The sequence below is a fragment of the Panthera onca genome, chromosome C1, assembly GCF_046562875.1.
Source record: "Panthera onca isolate mPanOnc1 chromosome C1, mPanOnc1 haplotype 2, whole genome shotgun sequence".
Lineage (NCBI taxonomy): Eukaryota > Metazoa > Chordata > Mammalia > Carnivora > Felidae > Panthera > Panthera onca.
The window spans coordinates 159,772,047-159,791,871 of NC_138346.1; the positions used below are offsets into that span (position 1 = coordinate 159,772,047).

Consider the following 19,825-nt stretch of genomic DNA (forward strand, 5'->3'; position numbering starts at 1 on the left):
AAAGAACTTCTTTTAACATTTCTTGTAAGATAGGTCTACTGGCAACAAATCTCCTCAATGTTTGTTTCCCTGTGAAAGTCTTTTATTTCTCCTTAATTTTGAAAGATAATTTCATAGCGTACAGAATTCTAGGTCAGTGGGTTTTTTTTTTCCTCTGAATTCATTCATTCTTTCTTTCTTTCTTCCTTCCTTCCTTCCTTCCTTCCTTCCTTCCTTCCTTCCTTTCTTCTTTATTTGCCATTGACAAATAAACACAGTTTAATTATTTCTTTTCAAGAAAAAAAACAAATGTGATATGAACAACAAAAAAGAAATAGAAGTTACTTTGATTAAAAGTCACAATTAACATGAATGGTGGAGATTACACTAAGTAATTGGGACAGACTAATACCACTGTCTACATGCTTTGGTGTTCCAAAGAGAAAGTAGTTTTGTCTTATAGCAGTGGTTTTATATATACATGTACACTGTAAAAATATATATACAATAGTGTTTCTCAGGCCTTTTTTTCCCATCTTTTTGCTCCTTTTCAGAACCCTTGTACAATCTTGAGACTTATTGAGGACTCCAAAGAACTTTTATGTGGGTTATAACTATCAATATTTATATGTTGGAAGTTGAAATTGAGAAATTTTTGAATAATTACTTACCGACTCACTTGATTAGAATAATGATGAGCATGAGTAAAAATGTTAAGAGAAATAACATCTTAATATAAAAATTATTTTGATCTCATGGATACCCTCAAACTTGCTGTGTTAGAAAAAGCAAAATAAAAGCAAATTTGGAAGTAAACTTTACTTGCCATGGTTTATAGTAGTTGGGTTTGAAAAGAGGTGATGAAATGTACTAAAATTGTAGTAACACTTGTATTGTTTTGATGGGCTGACTTTCTGTATTTATTGGTTCATTCCTTTGCCTACTCTAGAAAAGATTTTTCTTTCTTGACCTTCTGTGTAATCTAAGTAGCAAATATTCTGTGTCTTACAAGAATATTTTTCTTTGCTTTATGTTGAATTTATTACATTCTGGATTAACAGACTCTTAAGAGAACAAACTGAGGGTTGCTGGAGGGGTATTTGGTGGGGCATAGGCTAAATGGGTGATGAGCATTAAGGAGGGCACTTGCTGGGATGAGCACTAGGTGTTATATGCAAGTGATGAATCACTAAATTCTACTCCTGAAACCATTACCCTGTATGTTAACTAACTTGAATTTAAATAAAATGAAAAGAAAAAGAAGAAATTGTCAGAGGCTATTTGGACATTTGATTAAGATAGGATCAGGGTGCTAGAGAAATAATACTGAGTTATATATTTAATTAAATAAGCATTTTAAATAATACAACATTTTAAATAAATACAGACATTAACATGATTGTAAAGAACCTGATTTTTATAAGTGAGGAATCTTTATTCTTTGCTTTTATTTTTCTCTAAGTACTTTAAATATTTTACTCCATTCCATTCTTGCTTATGTGATTTCTTAGGAAATGTTTTCTATGCAGATGTTTTTCTAGATTTTTAAATTAGTTTTTATTGTTTTATATTCATCTTCTGGTTCATCACCTTTTGGTATTTAAAGGCTTATAGTTCTACAGTATGCAAGCCTGGAATCAAATTAAAAGTTGAAAACTGGTGTTTTCACAAAAGCTTTTTTAAAAATTTTGAACAGAAATATACAGCCTTCTAAATTTTAGAAAGCAAATACATTTAATGGACAGAAAATAAGATGTCTTGATTCCAAGTGCATCTTAGATTCATTGTTCCAAATAATTTTTTATGTCATTTGAAATGTGGAATTTACCACAAAAATATAACGTTTTAAGGAATCAGTGTTTTTTTTTATGTAAACTTACAAACCAACTGGATTCCATTTTCATTTGCCAGGAGATTAGTAATATTCTGACTGTTCTACTAGAATCTCTTCTTAATTTTCAAAGTACATTTTGTGTGTGAAGTAAAATCATGGCAAGTCTTCATCAAAGCCGTATTGTCTCCATGAACTATTTGGCCAAATAAAAGTATTTTTAAAATATAATTGCTATATTTTTGATGGGCTTAAATATATTGTAGACATTCTAAACTAAAAATAGTTTACAGCCACAATAGATATAAAATATTACTAGTTATATTTCTTATAGTTAGATTTTTGAAAAAAAATTTTATTTCCCCCTTTAAAAAATTAAAAAAAATTTTTTTTAAATGTTTATTTATTTTTGAGAGACAAACAGAGCAAGAGCAGAGGAGGGGCAGAGAGAGAGAGTGACAGACACACAGAATTTGAAGTGGACTCCAGGCTCTGAGCTGTCAGCACAAAGCCCAATGCGAGAGTCGAGGGTGGAATTCACAAACTGAGATCATGACCTGAACTGAAGTCAGACACTTAACGAACTGAGCCACCCAGGTGCCCCCGCCCCTTTTTTGTGATTTTATTTTACTTGCAAATTTTGTGGTAATTCTGGAGTCTAGTGTCCAGAATTCAACTTAGTTAATAATGTCATAACACTTACAAAATAAGATACTGTAACAAACCTGATCATCAGGTTATGATGTTATGTTATATATTATGTTTTAATATACTTTTTATTTAAAATAATAATATATTTGTATACCTAGCATCTAAAATTCTGGTGACTAAGTGTAATGCCTATAGGTCACTGACACAGAAAACATTGTGTTTGAAAATTTCTTTAAGGGGCGCCTGGGTGGCTCAGTCGGTTAAGCGTCCGACTTCAGCTCAGGTCATGATCTCATGGTCCGTGAGTTCAAGCCCTGCGTCAGGCTCTGTGCTGACAGCTCGGAGCCTGGACCCTGTTTCAGATTCTGTGTCTCCCTCTCTCTCTGACCCTCCCCCGTTCATGCTCTGTCTCTCCCTATCTCAAAAATAAATAAACGCTAAAAATAAAAAAATAAGATAAAAAAGAAAATTTCTTTAAAATATTTATCAAATATCCTTTGAAAAGGAAATAAACATACAAAATAAAGTTTTTACTTTTCAGTATTTAATTTAGATGTTCATTAATTATAACTTCATATAGTTACCCTGCAATTATTTGCTCCCAATATTTTTAAATGGAAAAGTTGGGAATTAAGATGAGACTTATAATTGATGTGCATTATATTTCATAAAGACATAGTTTTTATAGTGTGATTAAAAATGTATAATAACTTTAAAATTAGTACTTTTGTCCATACAAACTAGGCTTACTGTTAATGATCCTGATTTGTTTTTAACTACAGGACATCTTTGAAACTGTAATTGTAGTTCTGATGCTTTCTGTAATGTGTTGCTGTACTTATGTGTTATTTCTGTAATGTGTTGCCTTTGAACATTATATTATTATTTTAACTTGTTGATATAGACATTTATATGTGCATTTTACAAAGTAATTGCAAAATTATCAAAATATTAAAAGGAACAAAAGTGCCTGTATTCATCTTTAATTGTCATATTTAAAATTGGCAGCACTTGGTACATAGACTTTTAAGTAGGTATAGGAGGAGTTCTCAATTGCAGTGGTTTTCAGTTTTCCTTGGTAGGCAGTGTAATTATCTGGGTCCATAGTTGCAGAGATAAGATTTAAGAGGTATACTAATCAGGCCTGGGAATTTGTGTTATTCTAGTTATACTGTATGCAATCAGTAATAAATAAAATTAAATGTTGCATAAGAATCCTCACTTCTTCACACTGATTGGGCTATGTGACAGACTAATTAAATAGTTTGAATAACTGAAAAATACTTTTAAGAAATGCTAGTTCTTAAAAAAATTAAAAAATAATGTTCTACATTTAATCCTATAACTTACTAACCATAGATTAATCTTTCCTTTGGAGAACAATAACTTGATCTCATATAATAACGTTCTACTCTGAAATGTTTTTTAATATTAAGGTTGTTTGTATGTTGGGAAATAAGTACTACTAATAGAGATGAATATTGATGCAATAGAGGACACATTTACAAATGTTTCTAGTATATGAGAAAGACTGATTTTAAGATTATTTTAGAATTCATATTCCCAACTAAAAAATCAATTGAGAATGATTTAAAAATTAACCTGTATAAAACAAAGATCAGTAAATAGGAACCAAAAATATATTTGTAGGCACCTGGGATGAGATTCATTTAAGCATTTCATTAACTCTGAATGACCTGACAGATAAGGAAGAGATATACTTTGTAGTAATATTTCTTACTATATGATAAAAGGAAGCACAGAATGTTTGGAGACATTTTTTTCTCCTCTCACTTAAGATCTGAAAAATAAGTAAAAAGTTGGTTGTTTTCATTATAAACGACCCTTCATATTATCTGGTTAAAGTTAACATTTCTAGAATTTATAGAAATTTTTTTTAGAATTTATATTTATTGAGACTTATAGGATAAGATAATGACAAAATGGTCCCATCCCCAAATATTTGAAAATATAATCAAAGATTATACTTTTTTGCAAATGTACTTATTAAAAATATATTTATTACTGATTTATTTTTCTTTCGCTTACTTTAAATTTAATTTGTTATTCTTGATCTAGTTTCCCAAGGTGGAAACTTAAATTATTGATTTTAGATCTTCTTTTCTATTATGTATATTCAACACTATGAATTACTTTCTAAGCACTGTTTTCACTGCATCCCACAATTTTTTTTATAATTAAAAAATTTTTTTTTCAATGTTTATTTATTTTTGAGAGAGAAAGTGTGAATGGGGGAGGGGCAGAGAGAGAGAGGCAGACACAGAATCCAAAGCAGGCTCCAGGCTCTGAGCTGTTAGTACAGAGCCTGACGCGGGGCTTGAACTCAGGAACCCTAAGATCATGACCTGAGCTGAAGTCAGATGCTTAACTGACTGAGCCACCCAGGCACCCCCACATTTTTTTTAAAGTTAATTTTTTGGTGCACCTGGATGGTTCGGTCAGTTAAGTGTCCAACTTCAGCTCAGGTCATGATCTCATTGTTGGTGGGTTCAAGCTGTGAATTGGGTTCTGTGCTGAGAGCTCAGAGCCTGGAGCCTGCTTTAGATTCTGTGTCTCCCTCTCTCTCTGCCCCTCTCCCGCTTGTGCTGTCTCTCAAAAATAAATAAACATTAAAAAAAAACAAAAATAAAGTTTATTTTGAGTTAGAGAGCACAAGTGGGGGAAGGGCAGAGAGAGAGGGAGAGAATCCCAAGAGGCTCTGTGCTGCCAGTGCAGAGCCTGACACCAAGACTGGAACCCTTGGAACTGTGAGATCATGACCTGAGCCAAAGTCGGATGCTCAACTGACTGAGCCACCCAGGTGCCCTGATTTCTGTTCTTTTAGATTTGTGAAGGTATGTTTTATGGCCCAGATTGTGGTCTATCTTGGCAAATATTCCATGTGAGCTTGAGCTTGAGTTTGAGAAGACTGTATAATCTTCTGCTGTTGGATGAAGTAGTAGATAGGTGTCAATTATCTAGTTGACTAATGGTGTTGTGGACTTCAACTATGTCCTTACAGATTTTCTGCCTGCTCAAGCTATCTGTTCAAGGAAGTTTCCAAATCTTATAGTGGATTCATCTGTGCCTCCTTTTAAGTTCTCTCAGTTTTACCTCCCTCAGGTGATTTAGTGCTGTGTTTAGGCACATGCCCATTAAGATTGTTATGTCTTCTTATAGAATCTATCAATATGTAATACCTCCATTTTATCCCTGATAATTTTCCTTGCTCTGAAATCTGCTCTATCTGAACTATTATATCTTCCCCAGCTTTCTTTTGATTCGTGTTAGCATGGTATACATTTTGCCATCATTTAACTTTTTTTTTACTTTTCTAAATGTGTGCCACAGAAGAATATTTTTAATTCACATACTGTAATCTCACCCCTTTAAACTGTACAATTCAGTAAAAAATATTTTTAAATGTTTATTTATTTATTTATTTATTTATTTAGAGAGAGAGAGACACGGAGGGTATATGTGTGTGTGTGTGAGCAGGGGAGGGGCAAAGAGTGAAACAGAATCTCAGGCAAGCTCCATGCTGTCAGCACAGAGCCTGATGTGGGGTTCAGTCTCATGAACTGTTAAGATCATGACCTGAACTGAAATCAAGAGTCAGACGCTTAACCAACTGGGCTATCCAGACACCCCTCAGTGAAAAATATATATAAATGAAAACAATAACTTTGTTATTTATTAACAGCTTTTCATGTTGCCAACCATTCTACAATATTAGTTTTAATGCTTTTATAGTGTTCCATTGATGATATTAAATAGTTTAGTTAATTATACTGTCAAAGACATTAAGGGTTTTTTGCTATTAAATGATTTTTGCTATTCAATTATTATTTTTATTATACATTTTTAATTGAGGTATAATTGACACATAATATCACATTAGCTACAGATATGCAACATAATGACTCAGTATTTATATATACTGTGAAATGATCCCCACAATAGTGTCCTTAATTATGTAGTTACATATGTACTCACCATATGTAGTTACAAAATGTTTTTCATATGTTGAGAACTTTTAAGATGTATTCTCTTAACAACTTTCAAATATGCAATACAATATTATTAACCAAAGGCATCACTTGGTGCATTACTTCCTCATGACCTATTTATTTTGTAACTGGAAATTTGTACCTTTTGACCCCTTGTCCTATTTTGCCAACTCCTACTCCTGCCTCTGCACCACCAATGTTTCTATCTATGAGCGTGATTTTTTGTTTCTGTCTTCAAATTCCACATATAAGTGAGATCATCCAGAATTTTTCTTTCTTTGTCTGATTTGTTTCACTTGGTATAATGCCCTCAGGGTCTATCTTTGTTGCAAATGACAGGATTTCATTCTTTCTTATGGCTGAATACTATTCCATTCTATGTATATACCACATTTTCTTTATTCATCTGTCAGTAGGCACTTAGGCTGCTTCTATATCTTGGCCTATTGAATATGTGGGGTGAATATATCTTTTTGAGTTAGTGTTTTCCTAGTCTTCAGATAAATATTGAGAAGTAGAATTGTTGGATCATGTGGTAGTTTTATTTTTAGTTTTTTGAGGAACCTCCATATTGTTTTCTGCAGTGGTTGTACCGATTTACATTCTCATTAATGGTGCATAAGGGTTTCCTTTTCTCCACATCCTTGCCAACCCTTGTTATTTCTTGTCCTTTGGATAAGAGCCATTCTAACAGGTATGAAGTGATATTTCCTTGTGGTTTTGATTTGTATTTCCCTGATGATTAGAGGTAATGAGCATCCCTTCATGTACCATGTTGACCATATGGATGTCTTCTTTACAAAATATGTATTTAGATTCACTGCCCATTTTTAAATTGCATTTTATTTTGCTGTTGAGTTGTGTGAGTTCTTTATGTATTTTGGATATTGTCCCCTTATTACATATATGATTTGCAAATGTTGTCTTTCAATCAATAGCCTGCTTTTTCATTTTATTGATGGTTTTCTTTGCTGTGCAGAAGCTTCTTAGTTTGATATATTTTTACTCGATATATTTTTGCTTTTGTGTCCTTTGCTTTTGGTGTCAAATACAAAAATCATTACCAAGACTGTTGTGAAGGAATTTACTGCCTGTTTTCTTTTAGGAGTTTTAGGTCTTAAGTTCAAGTCTGTAATCCATTTTGAGCTAAATTTTGTGTATGGTAGTGGTCCAGTTTTATTCTTTTGGATGTTGCTGTCCAGTTTTCCCAACACTATTTATTGAAGAAGCTCTCCTTTCCCCATTGTATATTTTTGGCTCTTATGTCATAAATCAATTGACCATCTATGTGGGTTTACTTCTGGTGTCTATTCTGCCTCATTTATCTATATTTTTTATGCAAATGCCACACTGTTTTGATTACTATAGCTTTGTAATACAGTTTGAAATTAGGGAGTATAATGCCTCCAGCCTGTTGTTCTTTCTCAAGATTGCTTTGGCTATTTAGTTTTTTTGTGGTTTTATACAAATTTAGGATTATTTATTATATTTCTGTAAAAAATGGCATTGAAATTTGGACAAAAATTGCACTGAATATATAGATTGTTTTGGGTAGTATAGACATTTAGCAGTTTTAATTCTTCTAGTTCATGAGCATGGAATAACTTTCCAAATATTTGTCTCTAATTAATTAATTAATTTCATTGTACAGGTTTTTTACTTCCATGGCTAAATTTATTCCTAGGTATTTTATTCTTTTTGATGCAATTGTAAATGGGACTGTTTTCTTAAATTCTCTTTCTAATAGTTCATTATTAGTGTATAGGAACTCAACAGATTTTTGTACATTACTCTTATTTCTTGTAACTCTACTGAATTTCTTTATTCTAAGACTTTTTTGGTAAAGTCTCTAGGGTTTTCGCTATGTAGTGTTATGTGCAAATAGTGACTGTTTTACTTTTTCCTATCCAATTTGGATGATTTTTATTTCTTTTTCTTGCCTAATTGCTCTCTGAACTTCTAATACTGTGTTGAATAAAACTGGTGAGAGTGGGCATCCTTGTCTTGTTCCTAATCTTAGAGGAAAAGCTTTAAGTTTTTACTGTTGTATATGATGTTAACTGTGGGTTTGTCATATATGGCCTTTATTATGTTATGCTCTATCTATACCATTTGTTGAAATACTCAGGTTATCATAATAGGATGTTGAATTTTGTTCAGTGCTTTTTTTGCAGCTCTCAAGATGATGATATGATTTTTAGCTTTCATTTTGTTAATGTGGTGTGTCATTGTATATACTGAATTGTGGAGATTGATCTATCCTTTCTTCCCGGGCATAAATCCCACTTCATCATGGTGTATGATCCTCTTAATGCATTGTCGAATTTGGTTTGCTAATGTCTTGTTGAGAATTTTTTGCGTCTGTGTTCATCAGAGATACTGGCCTATGATTTTTTTGTAGTATCCTCTAGTTTTAGTATCAGGTTAATACTGATCTCATAAAATGAGTTTGGAAATGTTCTCTCCTTTTCTTAGAAGAGTCTGAGAAGGATTGGAATTGATTGTTTAAATGTTTGGTAGAATCCATCTCCATCACTTTACTTTTCATTTATATGTCAGTACATTTAAAGTATCATTCCTGTAGACAGCGTCTAGTTGGCCTGTTTGATCCACTGTAACTTTGATCCACTATGTCTTTGTATTGGTGCTTTGACCATTGATATTTAAATTGATTAGTTCTATAGTTGAATTAATATCTACTATATTTTGTTACTGTTTTAATTGCTCTTGTTTTTGTTCCAGTTTTAACCTTCTACTCTTTTCTGTCTGTGGTTTAATTGAGCATTGTATATGATTTCATTTTCTATCTTATCTCAGTATATTTCTTTTCTTTTTTTTTATTAGCTGCCCTCATTATTGTGTTAACTTAAATCCACTCTGAAATCACATATACTACTTTACATGTAGTTTAAATATTATTTAATAACAGGATATATCTCTAATTCTTCCATTTTGTTCCTTGTATCATTGCTGCCATTCATTTTATTTATACATATCCATACACGAATATACATATATACATAGATAATCTAATACAGTTTGCCATTAGTATTTGACCAAACTGTTATCTATCAACTAAAAATAGGAAAAATAAAAGCTTTTTATTTTATCTTCACTTGTTTCTTCCCCACTGCTTTTCCTTTCTTTAAGTAGATCTGAGTTCCTGAACTATATTATTTTCTTTCTAACAAACTGCTTTTAACATTTCTTGCAAGCAGATATATTGGCAACCTATTCCCTCAATTTTTGTTTGTTTAAGAGTCTTTATTTCTTATCCACTTTTAAAGGATAATTTCACAGGGCATAGATTTTTATATTAGTGAGTTATTTTCTCTCAACAGTAAATACTTCACTCTGTCTTCTCCTTGCTTGCCTGGTTTCTTAGGAGATGTTGGATACACTTCTGAATTTTTTTTTATATTAGTGAGTTATTTTCTCTTAATAGTAAATACTTGACTCTATCTTCTCCTTGCTTGCATGGTTTCTTAGGAGATGTTGGTATACTTCTAAATTTTGCTGCTCTATGGGTAAAGTGTCCCCCTCACCCCCAGTGTTTTTTGTGTTTTTTTTTGCCTTAATCCTGTTTGGTGTTTTCTGAGCTTCTTGGATCAGTGGGTTGGTATCTGACATTAATTTGCAGAAATTCTCACATATTTACTATTTCATATTTTTCTTCTTTTCCTATATCACTTTCTTCTCATTCAGGTATTTCCATTATGTATATGTTGTACTTTTTGTAGTTATCCTACAGTTCTGGAATATTTTATTCAGCTTTTTTCAGTGATTATTTTTTTTTTTTCTCTTTGCTTTTTGGTTTTGGAAATTTCTATTGACATATACCCAAACAAAGAGATTCTTTCCTTAGGCATGTCCATCCAGCCTACTAAAGAGATAGAGAGCCTATCAAAGATAATAATCATTTCTGTTACAGTGGTTTTGATCTCTAACACTTCTTTTTGATTCTTTTCAAAGATTTTTATCTCTCTTTATACTGTCTTTTCTTGTTTGTTGTCTATTTTTTTTTTCCTTTATAGTCTTTAGCATATTAATCATAATTGTTTTAAATTCTCTGGTAATTCCAACATCCCTGCAGTATGTGAATCTGGTTCTAATGCTTGCTTGCTGTATGTTGTCTTTTAGTATGCTTTGTAATTTTTTTTTATTGAAAGCCAGGCATCATGTACTGGTAAAAAGAATTCCAGTAAAATAGCGTGTGGTGTGGTGTTAAGGTGTGGATAAGTCTCAGTCTTTAAGTGAGGTTGTGCTCCCTAGTCTGTGAATTTCACAAGTACTCCTCAGCCTTCCTAATCTTAGGTGGGACAAGATGGCTAGAGTGGGCTGTAATTGTGTACTTCCTTTCTCCCAAATGGAAGGCTTGATGGAGATGTAGTTGGATATTTCCCTACTTCCAGATAAGTTTGGCTCTGGTAAAACCTCAGTTTATTGTGTGTTAAATATTTTCTCTTTAGGGTAGCCCTTGTTAAGAAGAACAGGGTGATCTTGTGTATTTCAAAATTATTTTTTTTCTGTCTCCTCTCAGAGGCACAAGCAGATTTTTCTCCAATATTCGATCTGAGGACCTGGTAGAGCTCCTGGATATTAATCTCACAGAAGTATGAGGGCTGGAGTTTCTAAATCTGAGTTGTCAACACTAAGCCCCTAATAACTTGGCAGTCACAGTCCTACCCAGGCACTAGTTCCTGCAGAGGTTTCTTTTGGTGAATTTTTGCTCCAGTAACTTCTGAATCTTTGTATCCACCTGCCTATCTCTGAATTTTGATTCAGTGGTTTTTCATGTAACCTCACTTTTCTGGTGAATCTAAGAAGAGTTGTTTACTTTTCATTTTGTTCATCTTTTTATTTGTTAGAATGGTATGACATCTTCTAAGCTCCTTATATCCTGGACCAGAAACCAAAAGTGTCCTAATTTACTTTTTGAAGATTACATTCTATTTTGAATTGTTAATTGAGCCAGATTTATTTTAGTAACACTTATTTATAGTGTTTGTTACATGCCAGACACTACTCTAAAACCTTTATGCCAAGTCACTTTGTCTTCATAATAATTCTGTCCATTAAGTGCTATTGGAATTCTCATTGTATGGATGAGGAAACTGAGGCACATAGCTTGGATGTATAACAAACTGAGGGTACATAACTTGCCTGAGATCACCAAGCTCAGAACAACTTATATTTGTTTCTTCTTTGTCTACTTCATAAGATAAAAAATAAGTTCAGGGGCGCCTGGGTGGCGCAGTCGGTTAAGCGTCCGACTTCAGCCAGGTCACGATCTCGCGGTCCGTGAGTTCGAGCCCCGCGTCAGGCTCTGGGCTGATGGCTCGGAGCCTGGAGCCTGTTTCCGATTCTGTGTCTCCCTCTCTCTCTGACCCTCCCCCGTTCATGCTCTGTCTCTGTCCCAAAAATAAATTAAAAAAAAAAAAAAAAAATAAGTTCAAAAAGCAAAATAACTTCCTTTAACCAAAAGAATGTAGTTAAGGAAAACCTGTGTCAGTTGGGCCTTCAGAAGGCCTGATAGATTCTGCCTCTATACTTTTTTTGGCCCATGTAGAGAGTCTTGCTATTCTACTATGGGGACACACACAAATAGACATGTGAGAGAATGACACAGGGAAGGCTTGTATAGATGGAGAGAGGTCCTAGGACAGTGTGGCGAGAGAGACCCATACATCCCAGCATCCCAGCTGACTCTCCCCTCCAGGGTCCTTGCCAATGTGACAGAACTGCGTATTAGCCATCTTGTAAGTGTAGTGCAGATGAACACCAAGACTGAATCTCTAGTTAACATCACTTGGAAAAGAACTGCCTACTTGAATCAAGTCAACCCACAAAATCCTGAGAGATAAAAAACAGTAGTTGTTTTGAGCCAGTAGGTTTTGGGGTGTTCTGTTATGCAGCATAAATAAATGAAAAATGTATTCTTTTTTGCAGGCATTTGGATATTGGTTGTGGAAATTTGAAGGGAAGGATTTCAAGGAATTAACAATAGATCTCAATCTATATGAGAGATACTTTGTCATTTGTACTTAGAAGTCTTTTTTTCTAGGGGTGCCTCGGTGGCTCAGTTGGCTAAGTGTCCAACTCTTGATTTCAGGTGAGATTATGATCTCAGGTCATGGGATCAAGCTCTACGCTGACAGCACAGAGCCTGCTTGAGATTCTCTCTCTTCCTGTCTCTGCTTGTGTGCACGTGCATGCTCTCTCTCTCTCTCTCTCTAAGTAAATAAACTTAAAAAAGAAGTCTTTCTCCAGATTTATTGAGATATAATTGACATATAATTTTGTATAAGTTTAATGTGTACCATATGATGATTTGATACACACAAATATTGCAAAATGATAATCACAATAAGCTTAGTTAACACATCTATCTTATATAGTTATTTATTTATTTATTTATTTTGTGATGAGAACATTTGGGATATACTCTGTTAGTAACTTTTAAGTATACAATATAATATTGTTAACTGTAGTTACCATGTTGTGTGTTATATTGCTAGAACTTGTTTATCTTAGATCTGGAAGTTTGTAACCTTTAACCAACATCGCCCCATTTCCTGTACCCCATTTTGCTCACCCCTGGCACCCCCCAATTTACTCTCTGTTTAAATGAGTTTAACTTTTTTAGATTTCACATTGAGATTATAGAGTATTTGTCTTTCTCTGTCTGACTTATTTCACTTACTATCAACCCTTCAAAATCCATCTATGTTGTATAAAATGGCAGAATTTCCTTCTTTCTCATGGCTGAGCAATGTTCTATTGTGTATGTGTGTATACATTATGTAAAATATATCTATATCTATATATCACATTTTTTTAATTGTTCATCAGTCAGTGTGCAGTTAGTTTGTTTCTGTATCTTGGCTGTTGTAAATAATGAACTTGGGAGTTGCAGATATCTCTGAAATATAATTATTTCATTTCCTTTGGATATATACTAGAATATATATTTTATATATATAATTGTTAGATCATATGGTAGTTCCATTTTAAATTTTTTGAGGAATCGGGGCGCCTGGGTGGCGCAGTCGGTTAAGCGTCCGACTTCAGCCAGGTCACGATCTCGCGGTCCGTGAGTTCGAGCCCCGCGTCAGGCTCTGGGCTGATGGCTCGGAGCCTGGAGCCTGTTTCCGATTCTGTGTCTCCCTCTCTCTCTGCCCCTCCCCCGTTCATGCTCTGTCTCTCTCTGTCCCAAAAATAAAAAAAAAAAAAATAAAAATAAAAAAATTAAATTTTTTGAGGAATCTCCATACCATTTTCCATAGTGGCTGTATCAGTTCACATTCTCACCAACAGGGCACAAGGGTTTGTTCCCTCATCTCATTATGGTTTTGATTTGCATTTTCCTGACAATTAGCGATGTTGAGCACCTTCTCATGTATATGTTGGCCATTTATATGTCTTTTTGGGGGAAGAAAATGTTCAAGTCCTCGGCCTATTTTAAAATTAGATGATGATGATGATGAGATGGAGGAGGAGGAGGAGGAGGAGGAGGAGGAGGGAGAGGGGATTGCTACTGATATGTATGAGTACTTTTTATATTTTGGTATTTATCCCTTATTAGATGTTTGCACATACTTTCTCCCATTCCATAATTTGCATCTTCATTTTGTTTATTGTTTGTTTTCTGTGTAGAAGTGTTTCAGTGTGATATAGTCCTACTTGCTGATTTTTGCTTTTGTTGCCTGTGTTTTTGGTGTCATATCCAAAAATCATTGCTAAGACCAATGTTACAGAGCTTTTCCCCTGTTTTCTTCTAGGAGTTTTATGGTCCCCAGTCTTACATTTAAGTCTTTTGACTTAATTTTTGACTTACTTTTGAGTATTTTTAGTTTTTTTTAATGTTTATTTATTATTGGGAGACAGAGAGAAACAGAGCATGAGCATGGAAGGGATGGAGAGAGAAGGAGACACAGAATCTGAAGCAGACTCCAGGCTCTGAGCTGTCAGCACAGAGCCTGACACAGGGCTTGAACCCATGACCTGAGCCTAAGTGAGACGCTCAACCAACTGAGCTACCCAGAAGCCCCAAATTTTGATGTATTTTTAATAAGTGGTGTAAGAGTCAGATTTTATTCTTTTTCCAGTGAATAGACAGTGTCTCAGCACCATTTATTGAAATTACTGTCCTCTCTTTTAGTATTCTTTGTTCTCTTGTCAAATATTAGCTGACATATAATGTATACGTTTATTTCTGGGCTCTCAATTGTTGTAATTTGGTCTGCGCGCCTATTGTTTTTTGTTTGTTCGTTTGTTTGCCAGTACTGTGCTGTTTTGATTACTGTGAATCTGTAATATGTTTTTAAGTCAGGAAGCATGAGGCCTTCAGCTTCATTTTCTTTTTCAAAATTGTTTTGCCTACTTGAGATTTTTGGGTTATTGTTGTTATTGTCCCATATGAATTTCAGCATTATTTTTCCTACTTTTGTGAAGAATGCTATTTGAACTTTATTAAAAATTGTATTGAATCTGTAGTTGACTTAGGATAGAATGGACATTTTAAGAATATTAACTGTTCCTGAGCACAGGATTTTTCGTTTGTATCTTTAATTTCCTTCATTAATGTCTTAGAGATTTCAGTGTACAGATCTTTCACTTCCTTGGTTACATTATTCCTAAGTATTTTATTCTTTTTGATGCTATTGTAAGAGGATTGTTTTTTTCCTTTTTCAGATACCTCATTGTTAGTATATATAAAATGCAAATGACTTTTGCGTGGTTATTGTGTGTCCCCATCTTTACTGAATTCATTTGTACGTTCCAACAGTTTTCATGGAGTCTTGAGGATTTTCTATATCTAAGATCATGTTATCTGTAAACAGAAAATTTACTTCTTCCTTTCTGATTTGGATTCCTTTTGTTTCTTTTTCTTAGCTGATCACCCTAGGTAGGATTTCTGGCCAATTTATATTTATACCTGATTCAGTTTTTGTTCCCATGCTAAACTATGAAAAATATATAGCTAACCACAAAAAAAAATGTCCTGTCATCAGGGTACCTGTAATATAATTGGAAAGGCAACAATTAAATTATATAACATAAAAATACATAATTTCTAAATTGGGGATGTAGGCATGGTACAGGAATGTAATGACTAAGAGTTATCTAGACAATGAAGTTTCACATATTTCATTAACCATGTTTAATTTTATTGTTTTCATGGGTTTGCATTTAAACATAAAATAATTAGACAATGTAGATTTTTTAAAAATTATGAGGCCATGAAATTTTAGAGTTCCCTAGTTACCTTACTATTTAATTATTACAGATGGTTTTTTATCTGTCTGTAATTGGCATCTTTTTAATTAAATCTAGGAAGTGCTTGTCCAAAATGAGTAAAAAGACATTCAATTAAGTACTATCATGAAGATTATCTCAAATTTGGATTTGTGTGACCTAATAATTCTTTTCCTCAAACTATATGTCTTATCTGCAAGAAAAAGTTTTTCAGTGAGGCAATAATACCAATCACACTAACTCCCTCACTGGGTATTATTAAAAAGTTATTTTGAACATATTTAGGCATTTTAAGGAAAGGGACTATGTTATTTTACGTATCAGTATCAGTTACCTTCACAAAATGGTATCAGTGAACTCACAGTTAGTAACAATGTTAGTCAACTAACAGCTAAAGTTAGAATGCTTAACTAATTACAGAAGTTTTCATTTAGTTAGGTTATCTAGTGTGTCTGAGATCAATAAAGGAAATAGAAAACATTCTACCTTTGAATAATACCAGTGGTAGATTATTGACATCACATTTAAGTGACATATGGATAGCATTAATACAGGAAAGTTTAACATAAAAATCTTTCATTGTCTGTGATAAGTTTATAGACATTAACTATACTTAGTTAATAATGCTATTTAGAATCCCTAAAAATAAATGCTAGGCAGATGATATCTTCTACAAAGAAGTAAAGAAATATCAAACTATTAGAGATGAATAAGCAGAGAAATGAATGCTTGAAATAATAGTTCATCTGTGCATCTATTATATATATATTTATATATATAAACACACACGCACACACACACACACACACACACACACACACACGTGTACCAATGCTGTGACTAAAGATATAAAGTCAACTTCAGCTTTATATGAAGAAATGGGATCTCTGCTGTTCAATGTTGATGTGTTTTGTTTGTCTAGAGATTGTTATAAGTTATGATCTAAAAAAGTTTAACTTTAGTTAATAATTCATTAAGATTGGATCATTAATTGCAGCACATACATAACATGAATGCAAGGTGTTGATAGGGGGAACTGAAGGTGCAGGGAGTTATGGGGGCATATATGGGATCTCTGTGTACTTTAAGTTTTTCTGTAAACCTAAAACAGCTCCAAAAAATAAAGTCTATTAATAATTTTAAAAAATCACTTGGTTACACAAATAGAAAGGAAAAAAAAAATTCACTTGGTATATGACTCTCACTTTGCAAATTTCTTCCAGAATTGTTATTGACTCAAAAATTGGATTCTGTAAGTGAAACTTTTGAGCACCCATTGTCTTAAAAGATCCTGATTTATGCTTGATATATGGTTTCTCATAAACCCTTGTTATAAACTGGAGTTTGCCTGTATTAGGCCAGAATGGAAAAAATAGGTTTTTTTGAAAGGAGAGCCTGAGGAAAGACTTGAGGTCTTTTCTAAATAGGGAGTCCAAATGATGGAATACATTTTGTATATTGCCTTTCATTTCAGGACCTATAGACCTTGATAAGTTTATAAAGATTCATTCGTATCTGTTTATTTTATATCAGGGTCTTTATTCTTTCTCAATGTGTCCATGACTTACCCAGGAACATGCTCAATTACAGATTCCTTGACGCTCAGCCCAGAGACTGATAACCTAAATATGATATGGGGCCTGGGAATCTGCATTTTGTTTAATTTCTTAGATGGTACTTAGAATTTAATTATAGTTGTAGGCCTTGGTCAGCATATAAAAAGGAACTAATCTCTTGAATGAGTGCAAGGGTTTATCTAGATTTTCACATTTATTTTCATTTGGATTATGCCTACCTAGTTTACCTTCACATGGTAGAAAGATTCTTCCAATAGGGAAGGTGGTTAATCTGACTAAATGCTCTCAGGCCACTTGAGCTCAGTTATTCTCTTTTAAACTATCACTGGGTAACTGTGTTTTGTAAAAGCTTAAATTACCCAGAGTAAGGGAAATTTCAAATATATAAGAAATACTATGTAAAATTACTTTAAAAAGCTTTGATACAGGAATTTTAGATAAATTAGTCTTATTTTAAAACTAATAGAATTCCAGATTTTAACTGCCTAGTTGAATTGAACATAGAAATAAGTAATGTGATTGTAAATTGTTTCTTTAAGAAATTTATAACAGAAATTTATAACACTCATTTTGCGCACCCCCTCCTGCCTGGCAACCATAAGTTCTCTATATTTGTAGGTCTGATTCTTCTTTTTGTTTCTTTATTGTTTTTTTTTAATGTTTTTGGATTCCACTTACAAGTTAAATTTTTTAATTTTAACTTTTCTACCCGTTTTATTCTATCTATTAGCAAATATTTTTTGTTTTCAAATTTATTTTTGGAAGTTGAAAAAACTTTTCTAAGCAATTTCCCATTTTGCCTAGATGTTTCATGGAACAATCACAAAAGAACTAACCAGTCATGAAGAATGGAGGCACTATAATGACAACATGATAGAAGATCAGAAAGATTTTGTTTTTGTGAAGTTCAGTGGCCTTCATTTAAAATCTATGGAAAATTTGCAATCCTGTATCTCTCTGAGAGTATGCATCTTCTCAAACAATTTTATCACAGATATTCATCCACTTCAAAGTTGTATAAGATTAGTCAAACTTGATCTCCATGGAAATCAGGTAAGCAATAGCATTTTAGATATTTGTGTATAAATGAAATTGATGTTTAAAAACACGTATGTTACCTATCTACAGTATTTCAGTCTTTTACATAAAATGTAAATAAAAATTTAAAACTAAATAAAATATATAAAAATACAAAATTTAAGGGGCATCTGGCTGACTCAGTCCGTAGACCATGCAACTCTTGATCTTGGTGTCATGAGTTTGAGCTTCACATTGGTGTAGAGACTACTTTTAAAAAAAATAAATTTAAGAAAATTTTTGAATTAGAAATATGTAAATACTTTGTGATTTGGTATATTTTACTTCTTAATAGCCTGCATTAAAAATTATTTGGACTTTAAAATTTTTATGACATTATTGACATATAACATATTAAGTTCAGGCATACAACATAATGACTTGAGATATATATATATCACTTAGGCTGCTTCCGTGTCTTGACTATTGTAAATAATGCTGCAATGAATATTGAGGGTATATATATCTTTTTGAGGTAGTATTTTCCTAGTCTTCAGATAAATATTGAGAAGTGGAATTGTTGGATCATATGGCAGTTTTATTTTTAGTTTTTTTAAGAAACCTCCATACTGTTTTCCACAGTGGTTGTACCAATTTACATTCCTGTAACAGTGCATAAGGGTTTCCTTTTTTCCACATCCTTGCCAGCACTTGTTATTTTTTGTCATTTGGATAAAAGGCATCCTAACAGATATGAAGTGGTATCTCCTTGTGGTTTTGATTTGTGTTTCCCTGATGATTAGAGACAGTGAGCATCCCTTCATGTACCATGTTGGCCGTCTATCTGGATGTCTTCTTTAGAAAATAAGTATTCAGATTCACTGTCCATTTTTTAATTGGATTTTATTTTTTCTATAGAGTTGTATGAGTTCTTTATATATTTTGGATATTATTCCCTTATTACACATACAATTTGCAAATACTTTCTTCCATTTACTGGCTTGCCTTTTCATTTTATTGATGGTTTTCTTTGCAGTACAGAAGCTTCTTAGTTTGATATATTTTTACTTGATATATTTTTGCCTTTGTGTCCTTTGCTTTTGGTGTCAAATCCAAAAATCATTACCAAGACTATTGTGAAGAAGTTTACTGCCTGTGTTTTGTTTTCAGATTTTTATAGTTTTAGGTCTTAGGTTAAGCCCTTAATCAATTTTGAGCTAATTTTTGTATATAGTGTAAGATAGTAGTCTGGTTTCTTTTTTTTTTTTTTTTCTGTTTTGTTTTATTTTGTTTTGTTTTGTTGCCTGTTGCTATCTGGTTTTCCCAACACCACTTATTGAAGACACTGCCCTTGTGTTCGCTTCAGCAGTACATAGTCTAAAATTAGAATGATATAGAGAAGATTACAGGCCCTTGTGTATGGCCTCTTGAAGAGACTGCCCTTTCCCCATTGTGTATTCCTGACACCATCATAAATCAATTGATCATCTATGCATGAGTTT

General features: G+C 33.0%; 1 protein-coding gene across 3 annotated transcripts in view; it reads left to right on the forward strand.

Moving 5' to 3' along the window:
• LRRIQ3 (leucine rich repeats and IQ motif containing 3) overlaps positions 1–19,825 on the forward strand; it is a 217,090-nt gene that overhangs the window by 8,106 nt on the left and 189,159 nt on the right. For all 3 annotated transcript variants that reach the window (XM_060623109.3, XM_060623110.3, XM_060623108.3), the window contains exon 2: positions 18,111–18,359. In XM_060623109.3, the coding sequence (XP_060479092.3) occupies positions 18,111–18,359 (249 nt within the window). The remainder of the gene's footprint in view (positions 1–18,110; positions 18,360–19,825) is intronic.